The sequence below is a fragment of the Rhinopithecus bieti genome, unplaced genomic scaffold (genome assembly GCF_001698545.2).
Source record: "Rhinopithecus bieti isolate Rb0 unplaced genomic scaffold, ASM169854v2 scaffold_12642, whole genome shotgun sequence".
Taxonomy (NCBI): domain Eukaryota; kingdom Metazoa; phylum Chordata; class Mammalia; order Primates; family Cercopithecidae; genus Rhinopithecus; species Rhinopithecus bieti.
This window is the reverse complement of record NW_016807465.1, coordinates 98256-123183: the sequence shown is the minus strand read 5'-3', so window position 1 is coordinate 123183 and position 24928 is coordinate 98256. Positions and strand designations below refer to the sequence as shown.

At 37.9% G+C, this 24928-nt stretch overlaps 1 protein-coding gene across 1 annotated transcript in view; it reads left to right on the top strand.

The window, feature by feature from the left end:
* The window catches only part of XRN1 (5'-3' exoribonuclease 1), a 125293-nt gene that overhangs the window by 78325 nt on the left and 22040 nt on the right, over positions 1-24928 (top strand). Inside the window, 4 exon segments of the mRNA XM_017882269.1 lie at positions 7292-7400; positions 19798-19859; positions 22580-22702; positions 23134-23290. Coding sequence (XP_017737758.1) covers positions 7292-7400; positions 19798-19859; positions 22580-22702; positions 23134-23290 — 451 coding nt within the window.

Below are 24928 nucleotides of genomic sequence, written 5' to 3'. Positions count from 1 at the left end.
GCCTCAGCCTCCCGAGTAGCTGGGACTACAGGCGCCCGCCAGGTCGCCCGGCTAGTTTTTTGTATTTTTAGTAGAGACGGGGTTTCACCATGCTAGCCAGGATGGGCTTGATCTCCTGACCTCGTGATCCGCCCGTCTCGGCCTCCCAAAGTGCTGGGATTACAGGCTTGAGCCACCGCGCCCGGCCTCCAAACTACTTTCTACAGTGGCTGAACTAATTTACATTCCCACCAAGAGTTTATAAGCATTCCCTTTTCTACAACCTCACCAGCATCTGTTATTTTTTGACAGCCATTCTGACTGGTGTGAGATGGTATCATCTTGCAGTTTTGATTTGCATTTCTCTGATGATTAGTGATGTTGAACATTTTTTTCATGTTTTTCTTGGCCACTTATATGTCTTTTGCAAAGCGTCTATTCATGTCTTTTCCCCATTTTTTAAAAAATTAATTTTTTAATTAAAATATAAATTTTCTTAAGATTTTGCTAATCTTCTCTGTACCATTCCAATTTTAGTATATGTGCTGCTGAAGCAAGCATCTTGTGCCCATTTTTAAATGGCATTATTTGTTTTTTGCTTGTTGAATTAAGTTCCTTATAGATTCTTGATATTAGACCTTTGTCAGATGCACAGTATGCGAATATTTTCTCCCATTCTGTAGTTGTGTGTTTACTCTGTTGATAGTTTTTTTTGTGAGCAGAAACTCTAGTTTAATTAGGTCCCATTGTAAATTTTTGTTTTTGTTGTGATTGCTTTTGAGGACTTAGTCATGCATTCTTTCTCAAGGCTTATACTCCAAGTGGTATTTCCTGGGTTTTCTTCTAGGATTCTTACAGTTTGAGGTCTTATGTTGTAAGTCTTTAATCTATCTTGAGTTGATTTTTGTATATGCTGAAAGGTAAGGGTCCAGTTTCATTCTTCTGCATATGGCTAGCCAGCTATCCCAGCATCATGTATAGGGAGTTATCACCCCATTGCTTGTTTTCGTTGACTTTGTCAAAAATCAGGGGGTTGTAAGTGTGCCATTTTATTTCTGTGTTCTCTATTGTGTTCCATTGGTCTATGTGTCTGTTTTTATATCAGTACCATGCTACTTTTGTTACATGGCAGATACATGGTAATATAAACTTACAGTATAACATGAAGTCAGGTAATGTGATGTCTCCAACATTGTTCTTTTTCCTTAAGATTGCCTTGGCTATTGGGCTCTTTTCTGGTTCCATGTGATTATGAATTTTCATAATTATTTTCAGACCTGTAAACGTTTCTGGACCAATGAGTTGAGAGTATAGATAATTCTTGTTTTAAATCAGCTTTAGGTTTTTTTAGTTATTTACAAAGTCATAGTAACTATATTTTAAATTTAACAAAGGCCCTTACCGCTTTTAACAACTTATTTTTTTCCACTTGAACATGTCACTTTATGCTGGTAGTTGGTTATCTTAAATATGAATGAACAAATAAGCATTCCTTGGTAGAGATTAAGAAGAGGAAAAAAGTGCTGCTAACAGAGTAGAGACTCAGACAAAGAAAGGAAGAGGAAAGGAATAAATTCCTACTACATGTTTTGCTGGTTACCTATCTTCTCAGCTTAGATCAAAAAGGAATGTTCGGTGAGGCGTAGTGGCTCACGCCTGTAATCCCAGCACTTTGGGAGGCCAAGGCCAGAGGATTACTTGAGGTCAGGAGTTCAAAACCAGCCTGACCAACATGGTGAAACCCCATCTCTACTAAAAATACAAAAAATCAGTCAGGTGTGGTGGCACACACATGTAGTCCCAGCTACTCGGAAGGCTGAGGCAAGAGAATCACTTGAACCCAGGAGGTGGAAGTTGCAATGAGTCGAGATTGTGCCACTCCACTCCAGCCTGGATGACAGAGCAAGACTCCATCTCAGAAAAAAAAAAAAAGGAATGTTGAAGTTTATAAACCAGTAGCCTGTACCTTCAGACCCTCATTTATTCTAGTATCCTGCAGTAATGGTGGCATTATCAGAGATAAAAGAGAAAATTACAAAGGAAGTATAAATGGCAAAATAAATATAAATAGTAAAATAAACATAAAAAATTAGTGCATATGTCATAACTTAGTCTAAAGAGTAAAGAAAAATATTAGGGTGACAAGATACATAGGTCTCCTTAGCCAATATGCTATTATAAGCTTTCTTTAGGTTATCCATAAATTATTTTGTTTTAAACTATTTGAATCACAAAACCTAATTTCCTGATTCCGAGTCCGGTACTGTACTTACTGCACCACACTGCTTCAGGGTGTAAACTGGGTTCAAACCCAAGAGATATTTTGCCCAATTTTGCCTTGGGGTCAAAAAAGATGAAAGGGTCTTTAAGAAAGATTCATCAGTCAGCAGTATGTAAGAAGGACTATATGCGAAAAAGATAGGAAACGAGAATCGTAGTTAGAAAGTTAATTTAGGCCAAGAATGACAATCTAAAGTCCAGTTGCAGGAACTGAGGAGTAGAATGATAGAATGATTTATAATATCATTGTAAAAATCATGTTAGAAAGCAAAAATTTTTGACTCTTAAGCATTTTAGATTATATGCCTGAGGAATGGTGGTGGTAGAAATAAGGGTAAGAGAAGTGACTTTAGGTGAGGCCAAATCTGGGACTTTTCTTTTTTTCTTTTTTTTACTTAAAAAAAATTTTTCTTCTTCTTTCATGCTGCCTTGTCTAAGATGGGACACCTTGAGGTTGAGGTGATGGTGGAGTATCCAGCTATAATATCGGTTCTAGAAATTTGCAGATACTGGATTAAATCTTGACTGAGGTTCAAATGAGAGATATAGATTAGTAATACTTAGCAGAGAGGTAACAGTCAAAGTCATTAGTCAAGCAGTAAGGCAAAAAATGAAAAGAAAACTGTTGTTGAATTTGGAGGAACAGTCCTCAGTAAAAGATTGGAAGAGCAAGAGTTAATTAAAAAGTTGAACAAATAGATAAAGGCAAGAAGGTTCTTAGAGTAGTGCTTCCTTTTAGAACAAAACTCCTTGAAAAAATTGTCTATACTGGTGCCTCTCTCTCCCTTTCCCTCTTAAACCCATTCTAATCAGTCTTTCATTCCCATCACTTTACTAAAACTGCCCTTTCAAGGTTCCCAAGGACCTTCGTGTGCAAAACCATGTGATCAAGTCTGAATTTCCATCTGAATTGGCCCATCAGCAGCATTTCATACAGTTGATCCCTCTGTTCTCTTTGTCATCCATTATTCACTTGTCATTGGAATACCACCCTTCCCTGTTTTTCTTCCTGTCTCATTGCCTGTTGTTTCTCAGTCTTCTTTGTCAGTTTTACCTAATCTCTCAGGCTCTTTCAAGATGGAATCCTCTAGGGCTAAATTATTGGACTTTTTCTCTATCTATACCCATTTCCTTAGATAGATAGATGGATGGATGGATGGATGGATGGATGGATGGGTGGATGGATGGATTGATAGATAATTACAGAGAGATAGATGATAGAGAAAAAATAGATTTAGATAAGATAGAAATAGATACACACACAAACATATACCTACAAAAATGCATACATCATGACTCCCAAACTTCTCTCTCCAGCTTGGAAGTCCTTTATGATCTTTAGATTCAATGTTCAACCCTTCATCACCACTCATATGTCCAACTCTGTGTCTCCACTTGGATACTTAATATACATCTCAAACCTACCATATCCAAAATTGAACTCTCGTTCTTCCCTCACAAACTTAGGTTACCTGATGTCATTCCCATCTCAGTTAATAGCCACTCCCTCCTTTCACTCAGACCTTAAGAGCCACATCCTTTACTCCTTCCTTTCTCTTTTACCCTCATATCCAATTCACTATCATCTGTAAGTCTCTTCCAAATATGTCTAGAATTGGACCATTTCTCACAGGCTCCTACTACCCTACTCCAAATTCATACCAACTCTCACCTTGATGGTTGCAGTAGTCTAGTAATCTGTTTCCATCCTGGCTCCTCTACAGTCTGTTCTCAAGATAGCGGGCAGAGTGATGATATTAAAATATAAATCAGAGATCATGTCCTTCTGCAGCTCAAAACCCTCCACTGATTCCCCATTTCAGTGAGTAAAAGCCATTGTTTTTATATAATGGCCTGGAATGTCCCATACAATACTGATGTGTCACCTCTCTAATCACATTTTCTATAAGTCACCTTTTTGCTACAGCCATAATGGTCTTCTTCCTCTTCCTTGAGTATGCCAGGGATGATACCCACAACAGGGCCTTTGAATTTGTCTGGAATACTCTTATCTCCTCAGAGAGAGGCTTATTTCCCTAGGCTTCTGTGTCCTCATGTATACAATGAAGTTCACTTAGATGACCTCTAAGGTATTTTCTAGCCACAAAATAGTATTGCTGTCGTACTCTAGAATATCTACAGCTCCAGGGTTGGAATGCTGCCTCAACTCCTCAAACTAATGTCTAAGGCCTTCTATCATCTAACCCCACCTAATTATATGATGTATATCCAACCATTTGGACATAATAGTCTGTTCTTGTCAAACTGGTCTCTTTACTTTCGCTTTCCCACAGATGATTCCCTTTTGGGGTTATGTGTTCTTTCTGTTCCTTCCACTTAGAATGCCCATTTTTTCTCTCACTACAAATAACCCTCTAGGTCTCAGTCAAAATCGGTTATTTCCTTGAGAATCATTTGATGTTATATTTTCTCATTATCTCCTGCATGCAACCCGTCTTACTGGGTGCTATTTCATTGTTTATTTCAGCTGAACACTCTCATGTTTTATCTCTTAAATGTCCTAAGAATTATGAGAGCCAAAATATAACACATATACATTAATAAGCAGCCTAACCTGATGAGCAAATTCAAGAGAACTCACTGTGATAAAAAATATTCAAGCTTTGATTGGCAAAACATGGCAATGTGTACAAATACCTTTATATAGATATCAAACAGAACACCCTAAAGAACTATACCCAAATATTTGCTTTCTGATTAAACATATGGCTTATCTTCTCTCTGAAGTAGTACTGTGAACATGGATTTTGGAGTTAGAGCTCAAATGTCAGCTCTCCCGTTACATAGATCTGTGATAAATTGCCTTATCAGTTTGAGCCTCATTTATACTTGTTTATAAAATAAAATCAAAATAATAACAGCATTATTATGATAGTAGCATTACTATAATGATATTAAAATAATGGGTACACAGTTCATTTACTATACCTGGCACATAATAGACACTCAGACAATACTTGTTCTAGCGTAATGTTCTAATTCCTCTCCTTAGAGTCAAAATCACCCATAATGTACTGCTGTAGGCCAAAGTCCCACCAGCCATTGTGCCATGATGATAGAAATCTCGTGCCATTTTGACTCTTAATAACTGAAGAGCTGGCCAGTTGCAGTGGCTCACACCTGTAATCCCAGCACTTTGGAAGGCCAACGTGGTTGGGTCCGTGGAGCCCAGGAGATCAAGACCAACCTGGGCAACATGGCAAAATCCCATCTCTACGAAACAATACGAAAATTAGCCAGGCATGGTGGCACATGCCCATAGCTCCAGCTACTCAGGAGACTGAGGCAGGAAGATTGCTTGAGCCCAGAAGTCGAAGGTTGCAGTGAGCCAAGACCACGCCACTGCACTGCAGCCTGAGTGACAGAGCAAATACCCTGTCTCAAAAACAAAAAATAAAACTGAAGAGCCTTGGGCTGGGCATGGTGGTTCATGCGTGTAATCCCAGCACTTTGGGAGGCCAAGGCAGTAGGAACACTTAAGCCCAGGAGTTTGACACCAGCCTGGACAACATAATAAGATCCCTGTCTCTACAAAAAAAATAAAATATATATTTTTTAAAAACTGAAGAGCCTTGAGTGTTTCTGTGCATGTGACCTCATTAGATCTTCCGTGGTACTCCTATGCATATCACAACTATTTTGGAGCATGCCCACTACCAGCGAGGACGTGTTGTGTCTCCATACCCAGTGTCCATTTGTCTGTGCTGAGAAGAAAGTAAATAGGGCCTACCAAAAGCAAAACTGTGAAATAATTCATTTGTATTGACCTTCTCTAGCCTCCACTTTTGCTTCTTGCTGCTTCAACTGTGGGAAATTGTCTGTCTCTTTTTGCATTCAGGCTTTCTCTTCCTATGCAAAAATGAAAGGATCTGATAGAATCTTCATATGAAACTTATGCCATTTTGCTAATTCTGTCTGTTTATGAACTGTCTCAATTACTGTAACTCTATAATCAGTCTGGCTATCTAGTAGTGAAGTCTTCCATCATTTAAAAACCTTGACAATATAAATATTAATAAAAATCAGGTATTGGGATTGTTATTAATCCCAATAAAACATGAGATTAATAAAATTAACATGGAAGGGAATGTAAGTGGGCTAACATCCTCAATTTTCATAAGATAGAGCCAGAAATGATAACTTTTTAAAAATTTTTAATGGAAAAGTTTAACCATAATGATGTCAAGTAAATAGAATGAATGAACCCACCAGTACTCATTCCCTACCATGTTCTAGTCCAGTACTATTTCTTCTATAACCCCTACTCATTTCCCACCTCTACCTACCCATTGGATGGGATTATTTTGAAGCAAATCTAGGGGGATCTTTAGAGACTGATATTTCTCTTGTGAAGAAACATTTACCTAAAGTTTAGTATTTTGTTTGGTTTCTGCATTTGTTAACATCAAGCAAAATTAGATTTAATTCTTTTATTGAAAGGAGCATTTTTGTCTGGGTGCAGTGGCTCAGGCCAGTAGTCCCAGCACTTTGGGAGGCCAAGTTGGGAGAATTGCTTAAGGCCAGGAGTTTGAGACCACCCTGACCAACATGGTGAAACCCCATCTCTACTAAAACTACAAAAACTAGCCAGGCATGGTTGTACTCACCTGTAGTCCCAGGTACTCAGTACTCAGAAGGCTGAGCCATGAGAATCACATGAACCTGGGAGGCAGAGGTTGCAGTGAGCCAAGATTGTGCCACTGCACTCCAGCCTTGGTAACAGAGCAAGAATCTGTCTCAAATTTTAAAAGTAGCATTTTTATAAAATGATTGTTTTCTTTATATCTTGCAAACAAATGCATAGAAAAAATATCTAGAGTGATCATCATTATGTTAATGAGTCTGGTGGTAGAGTTCAAGTGGCTTTAAAAGTCTGTATACTTTTCTATATTACTTAAGTTTTTTTCTAAGGAACTATATAATTTATAAAAATGTAATTATTAAAAGTTGAAGATAATATAGTAGTTATAATATTATATTTTGTTTAATTTATAAGAATTTTAATTTTCAGGGTGCAGTTCTACCTCAAGAAATAAGCCAAGTAAACCAACATCATAAATCTGGCTTTAATGACAACAGTGTTAAATATCAGCAAAGAAAACATGATCCTCACAGAAAATGTAAGTTTTAAATTAGAAAGGTGTACTTGTGTGTGCTATCTGCTTCTTTTTTAAAAAAATAAACAATTTTATTAAGATATAATTCACATACCATAAAGTAAATTCATTCTTTTAAAGTATTCAGTAAGTGGTTTTTTGTATTTTCACAAAATTGTATAACCAACACCACCATCTAAATTTAGAAAACTTTTGTCACCTGAAAAAGAAGCACCATACCTATTAGCAGTCACTCCTCCAGGCCCTGGCAACCCATAGTTTACTTTCTGCCTCTATTGATTTGCCTGTTCTAGACACTTCATATAAATGGAATCAGAAAATATATGAACTTTTATGACTGACTTCTTTCACTTGTGTATTTTCAAGATTTATCTATGTTGTAGCATGTACAGTTGGCCCTCCGTACCCATGGATTCCACATCCATGGATTCAACCAACTGAGGATCAAAAACATTCAGAAAAGACAGGGTGCGGTGGCTCATGCTTGTAATCCCAGCGCTTTGGGAGGCCAAGGCAGGCAGATCACTTGAGCCCAGGAGTTCAAGACCAGCCTGGAAAACATGGCAAAACCCTATCTCTACCAGAAATACAAAAATTAGCCAGGTGTGGTGGCATGCACCTGTAGTCCCTGCTATTCAGGAGGCTGAGGTGGAAGGGCTGCTTGAGCCCGGGTGGGGGGTAGAGGTTGCAGTGAGCTAAGATCGGACACTATACTCCAGCCTGGGTGACAGAGTGAGACCCCTTCTCAAAAAAAAAAAAAAAGGATGATTGTGTCTGCTCTGATCATGTGCACACTTTTTAATCTTATTATTCCCCTAAACAACACAGTATGACAACTATTTACACAGCATTTACCTTGTATCAAACATTATAAGTAATCTAGAGATTATTTAATATATAAAGAGTACGTGTGTAGATTATATGCAAATACTACACTATTTTCTATAAGGGACTTGAGCATATGTGGATTTTGATAGCCACAGGAGGTCCTGGAAGCAATCTTCCACAGATACGGAGGGACAGCTGTATCAGTACTTCATCCTTTGTTATGGCTGAATAATATTCCATTGTATGAATGTTACGTTTTGTCTATCTGTTCATCCATTTGTAGACATGGAGGTTGTTTCCACATTGGGGCTATAGTGAATAATGCTGCTATGAATATCTGTGGAAAAGTTTTTGTGTAAACATATGTTTTCAGTTCTCTTGGGTATATGCATATGAGTGAAATTACTGAGTTGTATGGTGGTAACTCTTAAGTTCAGCTTTTTGCAGAACTACCAAATTGGATATTACCATTTTACCTTTGTACCAGCGATGTGTGAAGGTCCAATTTCTTCACATCCTTCACAACAGTTGTTATTGTCCCTCTCTTTGATGATAGTCATCCTACTAGGTGTGAGGTGGAATGTCCTTGTGATTTTCATTTGTAATTTATTAATAACTAATAATGTTGAGCATCTTTTCATGTGCTCAACATGCTCACTTACTAACCGTATATCATCTTTGGAGAAATGTCAATTCAAATCCTTGGTTCATTTTTGAATTGGATTTTTTATCTTTTTTCTTGGTTTGTAAGAGTTCTTTATATGTGCTAGATATTACATGCTTCTTGGATATGTGATTTGCAAATTTCTCCCATTCTGTGGGTTTTCTGTTAACTTTCTTTATACTCTCTTGAAACACAAAAGTTTTAAATTTTGATGAAGTCCAATTTGTGTGTTTTTTCTGCTTTGTCTTTGGTTGCTTGTACCTTAGGTGTCACATCTGAGAAACCATTCCCTAATCCAAAGTCACAAAGAGTTACAGTGTGTTTTCTTGTAAGAATTTTGTTGTTTTAGCTCTTAGATTTGGGTCTCTCTCCATTTTGAGTAAAAGTTTATACATGATATGATATAGAAGTTCATATTCATTCTTCTGTGTACAGATATCCATTTATCCAAACATTGTTTGTTAAAAAGACTACTCTTTACCCATTGAGTTTTCTTGACACCCCATTGAATAGTCTTGGCACCCTTGTCAGAAATTATTTGATTATAGAGCCAGGCATGCATCTGTAGTACCAGCTGCCCAGGAGTCTGAAGCAGGAGGATTGCTTGAACCCAGGAATTTGAGTCCAGCCTGGGAAACAGTAAGACACCATCTCATTTTTAAGAAGTAGTTGACTTTAGATGTGTGGGTCCATTTCTGGACTCTCAATTCCATTCCACTAATGTATACGCCTGTCCTTATGTGAAATACACAGTCTTGATTACTGTAGCTTTGTTGTAAGTTTTGAAATCAGGAAGTTTGAGCCCTCTTTGTTTTTCTTTTTCAGGATCGTTTTCTCTATTCTGGGTCTCTTGCATTTCCATATGAATTTATGATCATCTTGCTTATTTCTGCAAAAATGGCAGATGGAATTTTCATAGGGATTGCATTAAATCTGTAGGTTACTTTGGGTAGTATTGTCATCTTAACAGTATTAAGTCGTCCTGTCCATGAACACAAGATGTCTTTCCATTTATTTAGGTCTTTAATTTCTTTCCGTGATGTCTTGTAGTTTTCAGTTATACAAGTCTTACACTTTTTTGTTACATTTATTCCTAAATATTTTACTCTTTTTCATACTTTTTTCAATGGAACTGGGTTGTTAATTTTATTTTTTGATTGTTCATTGCTGTTATAGACATAAAACTGATTTTTGTGTATTGATCTGGACACTTTCCTGAACTGTTCATTAGCCCTAATTTTTTGTGGCTTCTGCAAATAGAGAAAGTTTTACTTTTTCCTATATAATCTCAATGCCTTTTATTTCTTTTCTTGCCTAATTGCTGTGTTTGCAACAACTAGTGCAGTGCTGAATAGAAGTGGTGAGAACATGCATCCTTGCCTTTTGTTTTTTTATCTTTTATTTTTAATTTTTGTGGATATATGGTAGGTGTATATATTTATGGGTTACATGAGATATTTTGATACAGGCATGCAATGCATAATGGTCACATCAGGGTAAATAGGGTATTCATCATAAGCATTTATCTTTTATGTCAGAAACAATATAATTATGTTTTCTTATTTATTTAAAAAGATATAATTATTTTGATTATAGTCACCCCATTATGCTAGCAAATACTAGGTCTAATTCATCTATTTTTTGTACCTGCTAACTATCCCCATTCTCCCCACCCCACTACTCTTCCCAGCCTCTAGTAACCATCCTTCTACTCTCTATCTTCATGAGTTCAATCGTTTTTAACTTTTAGCTCCCACAAATAAATGAGAGCATGTGTAATTTGTCTTTCTGTGCCTGGCTTATTTCACCTAACATGTGATCTTCAGTTTGATCCAGGTTGTTGCAAATGACAGGATCTCATTCTTTTTTATGGTCAAATAGTACTCCATTATGTATATGTACCACATGTTCTTTATTCATCTGTTGATGGACACTTAAGTTGTTTCCAAATCTTGGCTATTGTGAACAGTGCTGCAACAAACATGAAAGTGGAGATAATCTCTGCAGTATACTGATTTCCTTTCTTTGGGGTATATACCCAACAGTGAGATTGCTGAATTATTTGGTAGCTCTATTTTTAGTTTTTTACAAAACCTCCAAATTGTTCGCCAGTGTTTGTACTAATTTACCTCCCCACCAACAGTGTATAGCAGCACCTTTTTCTCCACATCCTCGCCAGCATTTCTTACTTCCTGTCTTTTGGATAAAAGCCATTTTATCTGCCGTGACATGATATCTCATTATAGTTTTGATTTGCATTTCTTTGATGATCAATGATGTTGAGAACCTTTTCTTTTTTTCTTTTTTTTTTTTTAAGACGGAGTTTTGCTCTCGTTGCCCAGGCTGGAGTGCAATGGTGCGATCTCAGCTCGCTGCAACCTTCGCCTCACTGTTTCAAGCAATTCTCCTGCCTCAGCGTCCCGACTAGCTGGGATTACAGGCGTGTGCCACCACCCTTGGCTAATTTTTGTATTTTTAGTAGAGACAGGGTTTCATCATCTTAGCCAGCTGGTCTCGAACTCTTGACCTCGTGATCCATGTGCCTCGGCCTCCCAAAGTGCTGGGATTACAGGCGTGAGCCACCGCACCCAGCTGAGCACCTTTTCATATACCTGTTTGCCATTTATGCCTCTTGTTTTGAGAAAAATCTGTTTGAAGCTTTTGCTCGTTTTTTAATTAGATTATTAGATTTTTTTCCTAGAGAGTTGTTTGAGCTCCTTATATATTCTGGTTATTATTCATCTGAGATAGATAGTTTGCAGATATTTTTTCCCATTCTGTGTATTGTCTCTTCATGTTGTTGATTATTTCCTTTGCTGTGTAGAAGTTTTTTAACTTGATGTGATCCTATTTGTTTATTTTTGCTTTGGTTGTCTGTGCTTGTGGGGGACTAGTACTCAAGAAATCTTTGCCCAGTCCAGTGTCGGAGCTTCCCCAATGTTTTCTGTTAGTAGTGTCATACTTTAGACTTAGACTTAAGTCTTTAATCCAGTTTGATTTTTGTATATAGCAAGAGATGGAGGCCTAGTTTCATTTTTCTGCACATGGATATACAGTTTTCCCAGCACCGTTTATTGAGGAGACTATTCTTTCCCCAATGTATGTTCTTGGTGCGTTTGTCAAAAATGAGATGTGTGGATTTATTTCTGGGTTCACTGTTCTGTTCTACTGGTCTGTGTGTTTGTTTTTATGTCAGTGCCATGTCATTTTCATTACCATAGTTCTGTAGTAGGATTTGAAGTCAGGTAATGTGATTCTTCCATTTTTGTTCTTTTTGCTCAGAATACCTTTGGCTATTCTGGGGTTTTTGTGGTTCCATGTAAATTTTAGGATTGTTTTTTCTATTTATGTAAAGAACGTCATTTGTATTTTGACTGGTATTGCATTGAATCTATAGAACCCTTTGAGTAATAGGACATTTTAACAATATTGATTCTTCCAGTCTGTGAACCTTGGAATGTCTTTCTCTTCTTTTGTGTCGTCTTCAATTTCTTGCATCAATGTTTTATAGTTTTCATTGTAGAGAACCTGTACTTCTTTGGTTAATTCCTACGTAATTAGTTTTATCTGTAGCTATTGTAAATGGAATTACTTTCTTGATATCGTTTTCAGATTGTTTCCCGTTGACATATAAAATGCTACTGATTTTTGTATGTTGATTTTGCATCCTGAAACTTTACTGAATTTATCAGTTCTGATAGTTTTTTAGTGGAGTCTTCAGGTTTTTCCAAGTACTATTTATTTCCCATCTGGAAGATCTGTACAATGCTGAAAGTGGAATGTTGATGTCTCCAGCTATTACTATATTTGGATTTATCTCTTTCTTTAGTGCCAATAATATTTGCTCTATATACCTAGGTGCTCCAGTGTTGGATATATATTTTTTTACAATTGTTTTTATACAATTGTTTTTATACAGATGTTGTATCCTCTTGCTGAATTGACCACTTTATCATAATATAATGATCTTCCTTGTGTCTTACTGTTTCTGTCTTGAAATGCATTTTGTCTAATATATAAGTATAGCTAACCCCTGCTCCATTTTGGTTTCCATTGACATTGGATAACTTTTTCCATCCCTTTATTTGTCTACATGTGTCTTTGTAGGTCACGTGTGTTTCTGTTAGGCAACAGATCATTGGGTCTTCTTTTTTTTTATCCATTCAGCCACTGTGTGTCTTTTGATTAGAGAGTTTAGTTCATTGACATTCAGTGTTACTATTGACAAGTGAGGACTTCCTCCTGCCACTTTGTTATTTGTTTTCTGGTTGTTTTTCGGTCTTCTCTTCCTCCTTTCCTGACTTCATTTTAATGAAGGTGATTTTTGCTGGTCGTGTGATATAATTTCTTGCTTTTTATTTTTTGTGTATCTGTTTATGTTTTTTGATTTGAAGTTATGAGTCTTGCAAATACTCTTATAACCCATTTTTTTATAACCCATTATTTTTAACAACTTAACACTTAACACTGCTTGCATAAACAAACAAAAAGAAAACTAATAAAAAATCTATAATTTAACTTCATCCTGCCGCTTAATAATATTTTGCTGTTTCTATTTATATCTTATTATATTGTCTATGCCTTGAAAAGTTGTCAGTTATTATTTTCATTGGTTCATCAGTTATAATAATATAACACACCATACAGTGTTATATTATATGTTTTCTGTGTACTTACTGTTACCAGTGAGTTTTGTGCCTTCAAATAATGTCTTACTGCTCATTAACGTTTTTTGCTTTCTGATTAATGTACTCCCTCTAGCATTTCTTGTAGGACAGATCTGATGTTGATGAAATTCCTCAGCTTTTGTTTGAGAAAGTCTTTATTTCTCCTTCATGTTTGAAGGATTTTTTTTTTTTTTTTTTTTTTTTTTTGGTCAGGTATACTATNGCCGCTTAATAATATTTTGCTGTTTCTATTTATATCTTATTATATTGTCTATGCCTTGAAAAGTTGTCAGTTATTATTTTTCATTGGTTCATCAGTTATAATAATATAACACACCATACAGTGTTATATTATATGTTTTTCTGTGTACTTACTGTTACCAGTGAGTTTTGTGCCTTCAAATAATGTCTTACTGCTCATTAACGTTTTTTGCTTTCTGATTAATGTACTCCCTCTAGCATTTCTTGTAGGACAGATCTGATGTTGATGAAATTCCTCAGCTTTTGTTTGAGAAAGTCTTTATTTCTCCTTCATGTTTGAAGGATTTTTTTTTTTTTGGTCAGGTATACTATTACAGGATAAAAATTTTTTTCTTTCAGCGCTTTAAATACGTCAAGCCACTGTCTTCTCACCTGTAAGATTTCCACTGAAAAGTCTGCTGCCAGATGTATTGTAGTTCCATTGTATGTTATTTGTTTCTTTTCTCTTGCTGCTTTATGATCTTTTCTTTATCTTTGACCTTTAGGAGTTTGATTATTAAATGCCTTGAGGTAGTCTTCTTTGGGTTAAATCTGCTTAGTATTCTATAACCTTCTTGTCCTTGGATTTTGATACCTTTCTCTAGGTTTGAGAAGTTGTGTGAAATTATCTCTTTGAATAAACTTTCTACCCCTCTTTCTCTTCCTTCTTTAAGGCTTAATAACTCTTAGATTTTCCCTTTTGAGGCTGTTTTCTAGATCTCGTAGACGTGCTTCATTCTTTCTTATTCTATTTTTTTTTTGTCTTGTGTGTGTGTGTGGTTGGTTGGTTGGTTGGTTGTTTGTTTATTTTTGAGATGGAGTTTCACTTTTGTTGCCCAGGCTGGAGGGCAGTGGTGCAGTCTCAGCTCACCGCTACCTCTGCCTCCCAGGTTCAGGCAATTATCTTGCCTCAGCCTCCCGAGTAGCTGGGTTACAGACATATGCCACCACGTCCGACTAATTTCGTATTTTTAGTAGAGACGGGGTTTCTCCATGTTGGTCAGGCTGGTCTCAAACGCCCAACCTCAGGTGATCCACCTACGTTGGCCTCCCAAAGTGCTGGGATTACAGGCATGAGCCACCGTGCCTGGCCTATGTATTTTCAAATAACCCGTTCAAGCTCACTAATTCTTTCTTCTGCTTAATCAGTTCTGCTATTATGAGACTCTGATACATTCTTCAATATATCAGTTGCTTTTTTCAACTCCAGAATTTCTGCTTGATTCTTTTTAATTATTTCAATATCTTTGTGAAATTTATCTGATAGAATTCTGATTCTTTCTCTATGTTATCTAGAATTTCTCTGAGTTTCCTCAGAACAGCTATTTGGGGATTTTGTTTGTTTGTTTTATTTTTTGTTTTGTTTTGAGGCAGGGTCTTGCCCTGTTGCTGGAGTGCAGTGATACTATTACGTCACACTGCAGGCTCAACCTCTTGGGCTCAATCAGTCCTCCCACCTCAGCTTCCCAAAGTGCTGGGATTACAGGCATGAGCCAATGCATGTGACCAAAACAGTTATTTTGAATTCTCTGTCTGAAAGGTCACATATCTCTGTTTCTCCAGGATTGGTCCCTGGTGCCTTACTTAATTTGTTGAAGTTATGTTTTTTGCTGGACGGTCTTGATGCTTGTTGATGTTCGTTGGTGTCTGGGGATTAAAGAGTTAGATACTTCTCATAGTCTTCAAAGTCTGGGCTTGTTTGTAGCAGTCCTTCTTGGGAACACTTTCTAAGTGTTTGAAATGACTTGGATTTTGTGATCTAAGCCGTATCTACATTAAGGAGCACCCCTAGCCCAATAATTCTGTGGTTCTTACAGAATCAGAGGTACCATCTTGGTGGTCCTGGAGAAGATTCAAAAGAATTCTCCAGATTCCCAGGCAGACTCTTGTTCTCTTCCTTTACTGTCTCCCAAACAAGTGGGGTCTCTCTCTCTCTCTCTCTGAGCCACCTGGGCTTGGGGATGGGGTGACACAGGTACCCCTGTGGCCACCACCACTGGGACTGCACTAGGTCAGAGCTGAAGCCACCACAGTACTGGATCTCGCCCACAGCCCACCATACCTGGCTGTCACCTGTATTTACTCAAGATCCTAGTGCTCTATAATCAGTAGATGGTGAAACCAGCCAGGCTTTCGTCCTTCCCTTTAGGGAAATGTGTTCCCTTAGGTCCCAGGTAGATCCTGAGGTGCCATCCGGGAGATAGGGACTGGATTTAAAAACCTTAGAAATCTACCTTGCGTTGTACTGCAGCTAAGCTAGCCCTGAAACCTTGAGATACTACCCTTCCCACTCTTCCCTTCACTTTCTGCAGGCAGAGGAGTATTTCCCTGTGGCCATCACCAACCACACACGCCCATGGGGAGTACTGCTAGGCTGTTGCTAATGTTCTCTTAAGGCCCAAGGGCTCTTCAGTCAGCTTGTGATAAATGCCGCCTGGCCTGGGACTCACCCTTCAGGGCAGTGGAGTTCCCTCTGGCCCAAGGCAGGTCTAGAAATGCCATCTAAACCACATCCTGGAATTGGGGACCCTGAGAGCCCACTTAGTGCTCTGTCCCACTTGGCAGAGCTGGTACCTAAGATGCAAGACAAAATCTCCTCTACTTTTCCCTCTGTTTTTCTCAAGCAGGACTCTCTCAGCATAGCCACCACAGCTGGGCATGTGCTGGGTCTCTTACGAAGCCAGCATGTCTCAGAGTCCCATCCAAGGCACATGGGTACTACCTGGTATCGCTGCTGGTTGTTTCGGTCCCAAGGGTTCTTTAGTTAACAGGTGGCAAATCCTGCCAAGACTGGGTTCTTCCCTTGAGGACTGTAGGTTCCCTTCTGGCCCAGGGCATGTCTAGAGATGTCATCCAGGAGTGCTATGGCCTGGAATGGGGTCTCATGACTCTGACACAAGCCTTACTGAGTTGGTATCCAAGATACAAAAGTCCTCTTTACTCTTCCGTTTTCTTTCCTCAGAGAGGAATGTCTTTTGGAGCCTCAAGCTGTTTTGCCTGGGGTTAGGGGAGTTGGGGGAGTGGTGGCAAAAGCCCTCCCTTAGCTGCCCCAGCAAGAGTCTCAGTAAGTCGCATGCCTAGCAAATCCAAGGCTGCAAGCCCAACTCAGCACTAGGATGTATAGTCTTTGTGGCCTTGACAGCCTTTCAGGTTTATTTAGAGCTCCAAAGCACTTCAGTCCATGGGGGCAAGGCTTGCAGGTACTCAAGTTCCCACTGCCTTTTTTCTTGAATAAACACTCCCTAGATTGCTGCAAGCCTTTGGTTAACTTCTGTGGTTCTGAAAATATGAATTCTGCTAATTTATGCCCATTCTCTTGTTGCTTTTATGGAGGAGAGAATTTCTGGAGGTCCTTACTCTGACATTTTTGCTGATGTCCCTTCCCTAACTACTTGAGATAAATCTTAGAGTGATCCAGTTACTTTTCTGCTTATAAACACTTACCTATTATATACTCCAAATTATATTACAGGCTTTTCTTTAAAATAGGTGCAAATATTTTGTTAATATTCTCTTTTACATAATTTATATATTTATACTCTTTAAATTTATTCAGTAGTGTCTATTGTGTTCAGGCACAGTCAGGAATGAGAATCTTCATCCTGTAGTAATTATTTCTCTTCCCTTGACCAAAGTATTTCCAAATATCAGAAAATTATTCTTTATGTTCAAAATATGACTCATCTGTTACTCATTTATTTATTCAACTACTATTTATTGAGTACAAGGCACTGTTCTAGATGCTGAGGATATATAACTGAAAAGGAAGACAGATTTTCTGACCTCTTAGAGTATAATGGCGTTTACACTCTAAGATGGAGACCGATAATAAGCAAGTAAACAGTAAATCTCATAATCTGAAGTAATGATAAGTGCTATGATGAAACGTAAAACAGATTAAGAGGATAGAGTGACAGCGGTGCTTTTTTTTTTTTTTTTTTTTTTTGAGACAGAGTCTCGCTATGTCGCCCGGGCGGGAGTGCAGTGGCCGGATCTCAGCTCACTGCAAGCTCCGCCTCCCGGGTTTACGCCATTCTCCTGCCTCAGCCTCCCGAGTAGCTGGGACTACAGGCGCCCGCCACCTCGCCCGGCTAGTTTTTTTGTATTTTTTAGTAGAGATGGGGTTTCACCATGTTAGCCAGGATGGTCTCGATCTCCTGACCTCGTGATCCGCCCGTCTCGGCCTCCCAAAGTGCTGGGATTACAGGCTTGAGCCACCGCGCCCGGCCTAGCGGTGCTCTTTTAAATTGGGTTTACAAGAACGGTCTTTCTGAGGAGATGAGATTCCAGCAGAGACCCTAATAAAGGGTTCAAGAAGGCATGAACCGTGCAAAGCTGGCTGAAGAACTTTCCAGTAGAGGAAATATCAAGTGCAGAGCCCTGAGTCTAACTTATTATATTTTATATATGCATGATACTTTATTTATCTGTATATTATAGGTAGTAAAATCTTTTAAACATTTTCTAAAAGCTGTTTTCAAAAAAATGTTGTGGTTTTAACTTTGGTTTAGTTTGGTAACTGCTATACCTTTTTTAATACCAGTATCTATATGTTATTTTGGTTTATTTTACTCTTTAAGTTAAATACAGATTAATGTCCCTGTAATCTGATAATGATAAATATAGCATAAAGGTGTTATATTCAAATGGATTTTAATTTTTCTTCGAATTAATATTTACATAAATGTATGTAAACGATTTGAGTTACGCGGAGTTTCAGTTAGTTTTCTTTTGTGTGTGTCTCAACAAATGTTCAGTGTCCAGGCATGTCAGCTCACATTTTCTTTTCCTTTGTTTTGTAAGATTACTTTCTTCCTTTCCTCTCTTCCTTACCTCCATTACCTTCCTTTCCTCCCCTTCCTCCCCTTCTCTATTCCTCTCTCACCCTTCCTTCTCCCCTTTGTGCTTCCTTCCCCTGTCTCTGATCTCATTCCCTCCCTCCCATGCCCTCCTCACTATTCCCCTTCCCCTGCTTCTTTCCTCAGTCTTTCTTTTTTAATATTCCCTCCCTCCCTCCCTCCCTCCTTATCTACCTACCTACCTCCCTCCCTACCTTCCTTCCTTCCTTCCTTCCTTCCTTCCTTCCTTCCTTCCTTCCTTCTTCTTCTCTTTCCACCCACCTTTTTATTTTTCCAGGCTGGCTTAATGAACAGTCTAGTGATAGAAAGTGGTAAAAATAAGTTATATTAGATCTATATAATCCAGTATATCCAGTATAATAGAATATTATGCAATAATTACAAAGTATGCTTTTTGTGCTTCTTCGAATCTACCTCATGCCCCTCATATTCTTCATCTTCATATTCTGTCATTTACCAAATCCTATGAAAATAATCTCTCAAATTCATCCTTTCCTATCTCCTTCATCTTCACATCCTGTCATTAGCTGAATCCTAGAATTTTTCAAATTCATTATTTTCATTTATCCTACCATCCCCCAATTTCCCCTTAACAGGGCTATTCAAATAGCTGCCTGAGTTGGTCTTGTATTATTCTTCTATTTAGCCAATAGGCTATTGCCATATTTTAATCATCCTAAAGCACAGTTCTCATCAGATTACTACTCGCTCAAAAACTTTCTGTTATTGGCTGCCCATTGCCTACCAACTTAATATAATACCATAGTCTTCAGTAACTTGCAGATTAAGGCTCTAACCTGCTTTTTTAGTTCTCTTAAGCTCTACTTTACTCCTTAACTTTCTGCTTCCATGTCTTTTGTCCCACTATTTCCTTTGCCTAGAGTACTTAACTTCTTAGTCTGCCCTTTAGAAACCTACCATCCTTCGAGGCCCAATTCAGATGCCACCTTTCCATTTTCACTACTCTTATCTAAGTGTCTCTTCTCCCCCTTATCTCTATTATAAATTCTTTAAGTTCAGAGACTGTGTCTTGAAATTCTCGTGAGTTTTTAACACAGTGCCTTGCTATTGTAAATATTTGGTAGTTTTAATTGTGCAGTAAATACTTCCATTTATGAAAATTTCTGTTTTCTTGTCTCTAGTTAAAGAAGAGGATAAGAGTCCTAAAGCTGAGTGTTGGTCCCAAAAAATGTCCAATAAGCAGGTAAGCTTCCTTAAAATCAAATTTCTGGTTACCAGTTTTTTAATGCAATTTGTGGCTCTGTAGCATTGTACTGAATTTCTAAACCTTTTCAACCAAATTTATAAGATGTGTGGCCAGAGGGTCACTGAAGTTAAGCTGACAGTCACTTGGATGGGAGTTTGTGCACCTGAAGTCCCGGATTTGGAACTAGAAGCACCTGAAATCCTGATTGTCTCATTTAATAGTTAGGTGGCCTTGAGCAATTCACTTTACCTCTCACAGCCTCAATTTTCTCATCTTTAAGTGGAGATAAAAATATCAATCTCTTGGCCGGGCGTGGTGGTTCACGCCTGTAATCCCAGCACTTTGGGAGGTGGGCAGATCACCTGAGGTCAGGAGTTCAAGACCAGCCTGGCCAACATGGTGAAACCTTGTCTCTACTAAAAATACAAAAAAATCAGCCGGGCATGGTGGCATGTGCCTGTAATCCCAGTTACTTGGGAGGCTGAGGCAGGAGAATCACTTGAACCCGTGAGGCGAAGGTTGCAATAAACCCGTGAGGTGAAGGTTGCAGTGAGCCAAGATTGCGCCACTGCACTCCAGCCTGAGCAACAGTGAGAATCTGTCTCAAAGAAAAAAATTAATCACTTGTAGTTGCTCCCAGTGTATATGGTCTTTGATATGTGTGTGTGTGTGTATACACATATGTATACACACATAGACATTATATATGGTCTTATATATATACATAGACATATATATATGGTCTTATATATATACACACACACATAGACGTGTATGGTCTTATATATATGTTCTTATATATATACACACATATATATACCATATATATAAGACATATGGCCTTTTATATGTGTGTATACACACACACCTATATATATAATATGGAAATATATATTTACATATACAGTTGAAGTACATGGAACAAAATGGCAAACTTAGGCTAAATTCTGTGGAATTAGATTGGTGTGGGGGAAGCCGAGATCATTTATGTTTTACTTTATATAGTCTCTGCTGTTTACAAGGATTATGTATACATTTTATAATGAAAGAATAACAAAGTTTTGATCTAAAAAAATTTGACATGTGTATTTATTAGATGTGTACTTTTCTGTATGCCTATCATATTTTAATATATATTTTTTTTAAATTGATCTCATAGTAATATATTTATAAACGGTGTCTTAGCTAAATATTTGGCACATAACAGGTAGTAAATGTTTAGATACCAGTAAACGGTTTAATTACTTGACTTTTAAGGCCCTCTCCTTTTGAAACTCTTATACTGTAATTTCCTTTCTTCTGGAAAAGGGATTGATAAACTTTTTGTGCAATAGACGTCTTTGGTGAAGCCCATGGACTTTTGGCGAAGCCATTATTATTCTCAGAATAGTATTTTTAGTGCTAAAATAAAATACATACGGTTTTAAAGAAAACCAGTTATACTGATATACAGTTAGAATCACCAGTGTTGTGGTTTTTGTAGTTGATTTGGGCTGCTGTAATAACAATACCATAGACTAGGTACATTTGAACAATAAACATTTATTTCTCACAGCTCTGGAGTCTGAGAAGTCCAAGATCAAGGCACTAGCAGAATAATGTCTTTAATGCTAAAAAGATTTAAAAGAAAACCAGTTATATTGAAATACAGTTAGAATCTGGTAAAGTGCCATTGTCTGGTGGGGTCTCCCTTTCTGGCTTGCAGATAATGCGTCTTCTCATATTCTAACATGATGGAGAGAAAGAGCTGTATTCTCTTTCTCTCATATAAGGACACTAATACCATCATGGGTGTTGCACCCTGAAGACCTCATCTAAACTTAATTACCTACCAAAGGCCCCACCTCCTAATATGATCCCATTAGGAGTTAGGATTTTAACAGAAGAATTTTGGGGGAATACAAACATGAAGACCATGTAAGTGGTTTGTTGCCTATATTCATAGTTGTAGGAAATGCTAAATCTCATTTAGAGGTTAATGAAGATAAAGGTGTAATTTTCCCCATCCAAGTTTATAGGCACCCTTTTCTTACGATATAAAAGGGAAAATAGCACATAAATTTTTTTGCAACAATTCATTTAGAACACTATACATGTTAACTACAAATATATTTCACAAAAAGTTTATTCTTACTTTTTTTGTGGACTTTGGAAGGGCCTGCCAAATATGATATTAAGCTATCAAAGAGAAATGAAAGTCCAGAAGTCTCAGAAACCCAAAAGGTTGTGACTGGTTATCCAAATGCTATTGTTACAGTAAAAAACTATTTATTTGGCCGGGCGCGGTGGCTCAAGCCTGTAATCCCAGCACTTTGGGAGGCCGAGACGGGCGGATCACGAGGTCAGGAGATCAAGACCATCCTGGCTAACATGGTGAAACCCCGTCTCTACTAAAAAATACAAAAAACTAGCCGGGCGAGGTGGCGGGCACCTGTAGTCCCAGCTACCCGGGAGGCTGAGGCAGGAGAATGGCGTGAACCTGGGAGGCGGAGCTTGCAGTGAGCTGAGATCCGGCCACTGCACTCCAGCCTGGGTGACAGAGCGAGACTCCGTCTCAAAAAAAAAAAAACTATTTATTCAAATTCTCTTCCCAAACTTTAACACCTGGGAAGATGATTGAGTGAAATTGAATGACCATTTTTGTATATAAAACTCAGCTTTTTGTGTGTTCTTGTGTTACACTTTCATCTTCATGCCCAAAATATTTATTCTTTTAGCCTAACTCTGGAATTGAGAACTTTCTAGCATCTTTGAATATCTCCAAAGAAAATGAAGTACAGTCATCTCATCATGGGGAGCCTCCAAGTGAAGAGCATTTATCACCACAATCATTTGCCATGGTTCGTATTTTCTAGGAACTTTCTTACTATGGTAATTTCTCGACTGTTGACCATGCAGACATATCCCATGCAAGTGTTCAAACACTTCCCTCGTGGAGGCTGGTATGTTACATCATTATTGTCATCTTGTGAGGAAGCCAGGCTGCCCTGGGCAATTTAGCCATACTTTTTCTCTTTAGACCACAATTCCCCTGCTTTCCAAACATTGCTACTAGGTAACTGGGGTAAAAGTTAAGCAGGAGGATAAGTATCATTTCTATATCAGAAATGTGGGTGGTGGGTTTTTTTCAGTTTCTATCTGAATGTAGTTAGTGTCTTAATTTTTAACAATGGAATTCTTTCCAAGAAAGATCAGTAAGTTCTATAGCTCTAATGTTGACTTTCTTCTCTTCACCCTCACCATCTCCATGTGAATCATTTTCAAAAAGAAGGGAACACGGATGCTTAAAGAAATTCTAAAAATTGATGGCTCTAACACTGTGGACCATAAGAATGAAATGAAACAGATTGGTAATGAAATCCCTGTTTCCTCTATTAGAAGAGATGAATATGGATTACCCTCTCACCCTAAACAAAATAAGAAATTAGGTAAGTAAACTAAATACTATTACCAATAATATCATTTTAAAATTCAATTCATTTGGTTCTTTTATTGTGTACTTTTAAAGATAAAACTACTTTTATTTAATTAATTTATTTATTTTAGAGATGGTGTGTCCCCATATTGGCCAGGCTGGTCTCAAACTTCTGACCTCAGGCAATCCTCTCACTTCAGCCTCCCAAAGTGCTGGGATTACAGGTATATGCCACCACATCTGGCCCAAAACTACTTTTATTCTTAAAACTATAATTTTTATACTTGTTTCAGTTATATAGTAATGTAACTGGCCAGGTGTGGCTCATGCCTGTAATCCCAGAATTTTGGGAAGCTGAGGCAGGCAGATCACTTGAGCTCAGGAGTTCAAGACCAGTCTGGGCAACATGGCGGAAACTCCATCTCTGTAAAAAATACGAAAGTTAGCGGGTGTGGTGGCTTGTGCTACTGGGGAGGCTGACGTGGTAGGATTGCTTGAGCCCAGGAGGTGGAGGTTGCAGTGAGCCAAGGTCTTGCCGCTGCACTCCAACCTGGGCAACAGAGACAGACCCTGTCTCGAAAAAAAAAAAGAAAAGAAAAGAAAAAAAGAACAGTAATAATATAACCATGTAACCAGTAGATCTACAGTCACTAAATGTCTTCTTGTGATTACTTAATTGTAGTGTTATAGATATTCATTCTGTAGACATCCAAACCTTTAAAAGTTTGCACATTCTAGCTTTTGTCCTCAGTAATTTAAAAATGATCATGTAACTTAAATACATTATTTAACTTTTCTGAAATCTTGTTTCTTATTTATAAAATAATACATTGCAAATTACTTGTGACAGTTATATAACATGTATAAATATAAAGCAGTTAGCACTATGTCCAACACATTGTAGGTGCTAATAATTGAAACTAATATTATGTTAAAATAACCTAACCATTGTAAAAATAGAAAAATCTACAAAATCAATTAAAAATAATTAATAGAGTTAGATATAGGAAAGTGGGTCATAATCTTAAGTCTGTAAAGCCTATAGCATAACATGTGGCACATAACTGGATTTCAGTAAATATCCGCCATATTTGTTCCTACCCTTATACTTCAGCATTTTATCTGTGTAATGATCTGCTAAAGGCAGCCAGGAAGAATGACTGATACAAAAGTGGATGTGGGCAGAAGTTTCTCAGAGAAGTGAAAAACATTTTTGAATAAGCAGATCTAAGTATATTAAAGATCAAAACCTGGAATTGGCTGGGCGTGGTGGCCCACGTCTGTAATCCCAGCACTTTGGGAGGCTGAGGCGGGTGGATCACCTAAGGTCAGGAGTTTGAGACCGGCCTGGCCAACATGGTGAAACCCCCTCTCTACTAAAAATACAAAAAAGTAGCCGGACGTAGTGGCAGGCGCCACCAAGTGGCTGTAATCCCAGCTACTTCAGAGGCTGAATCAGGAGAATCGCTTGAACCCGGGTGGTGGAGGTTGCAGTGAGCCGAGATCACGCCATCACACTCAAGCCTGGGCAACAAGAGCAAAACTGTGTAAAAAAAAAAAAAAAAAAAAAAAACCTGGAATAAAAGCAGAACCTTGTCCCATTTATATTTCAATGATAATTAATTAAAATTCCAAAAAGTATTAGGAAACT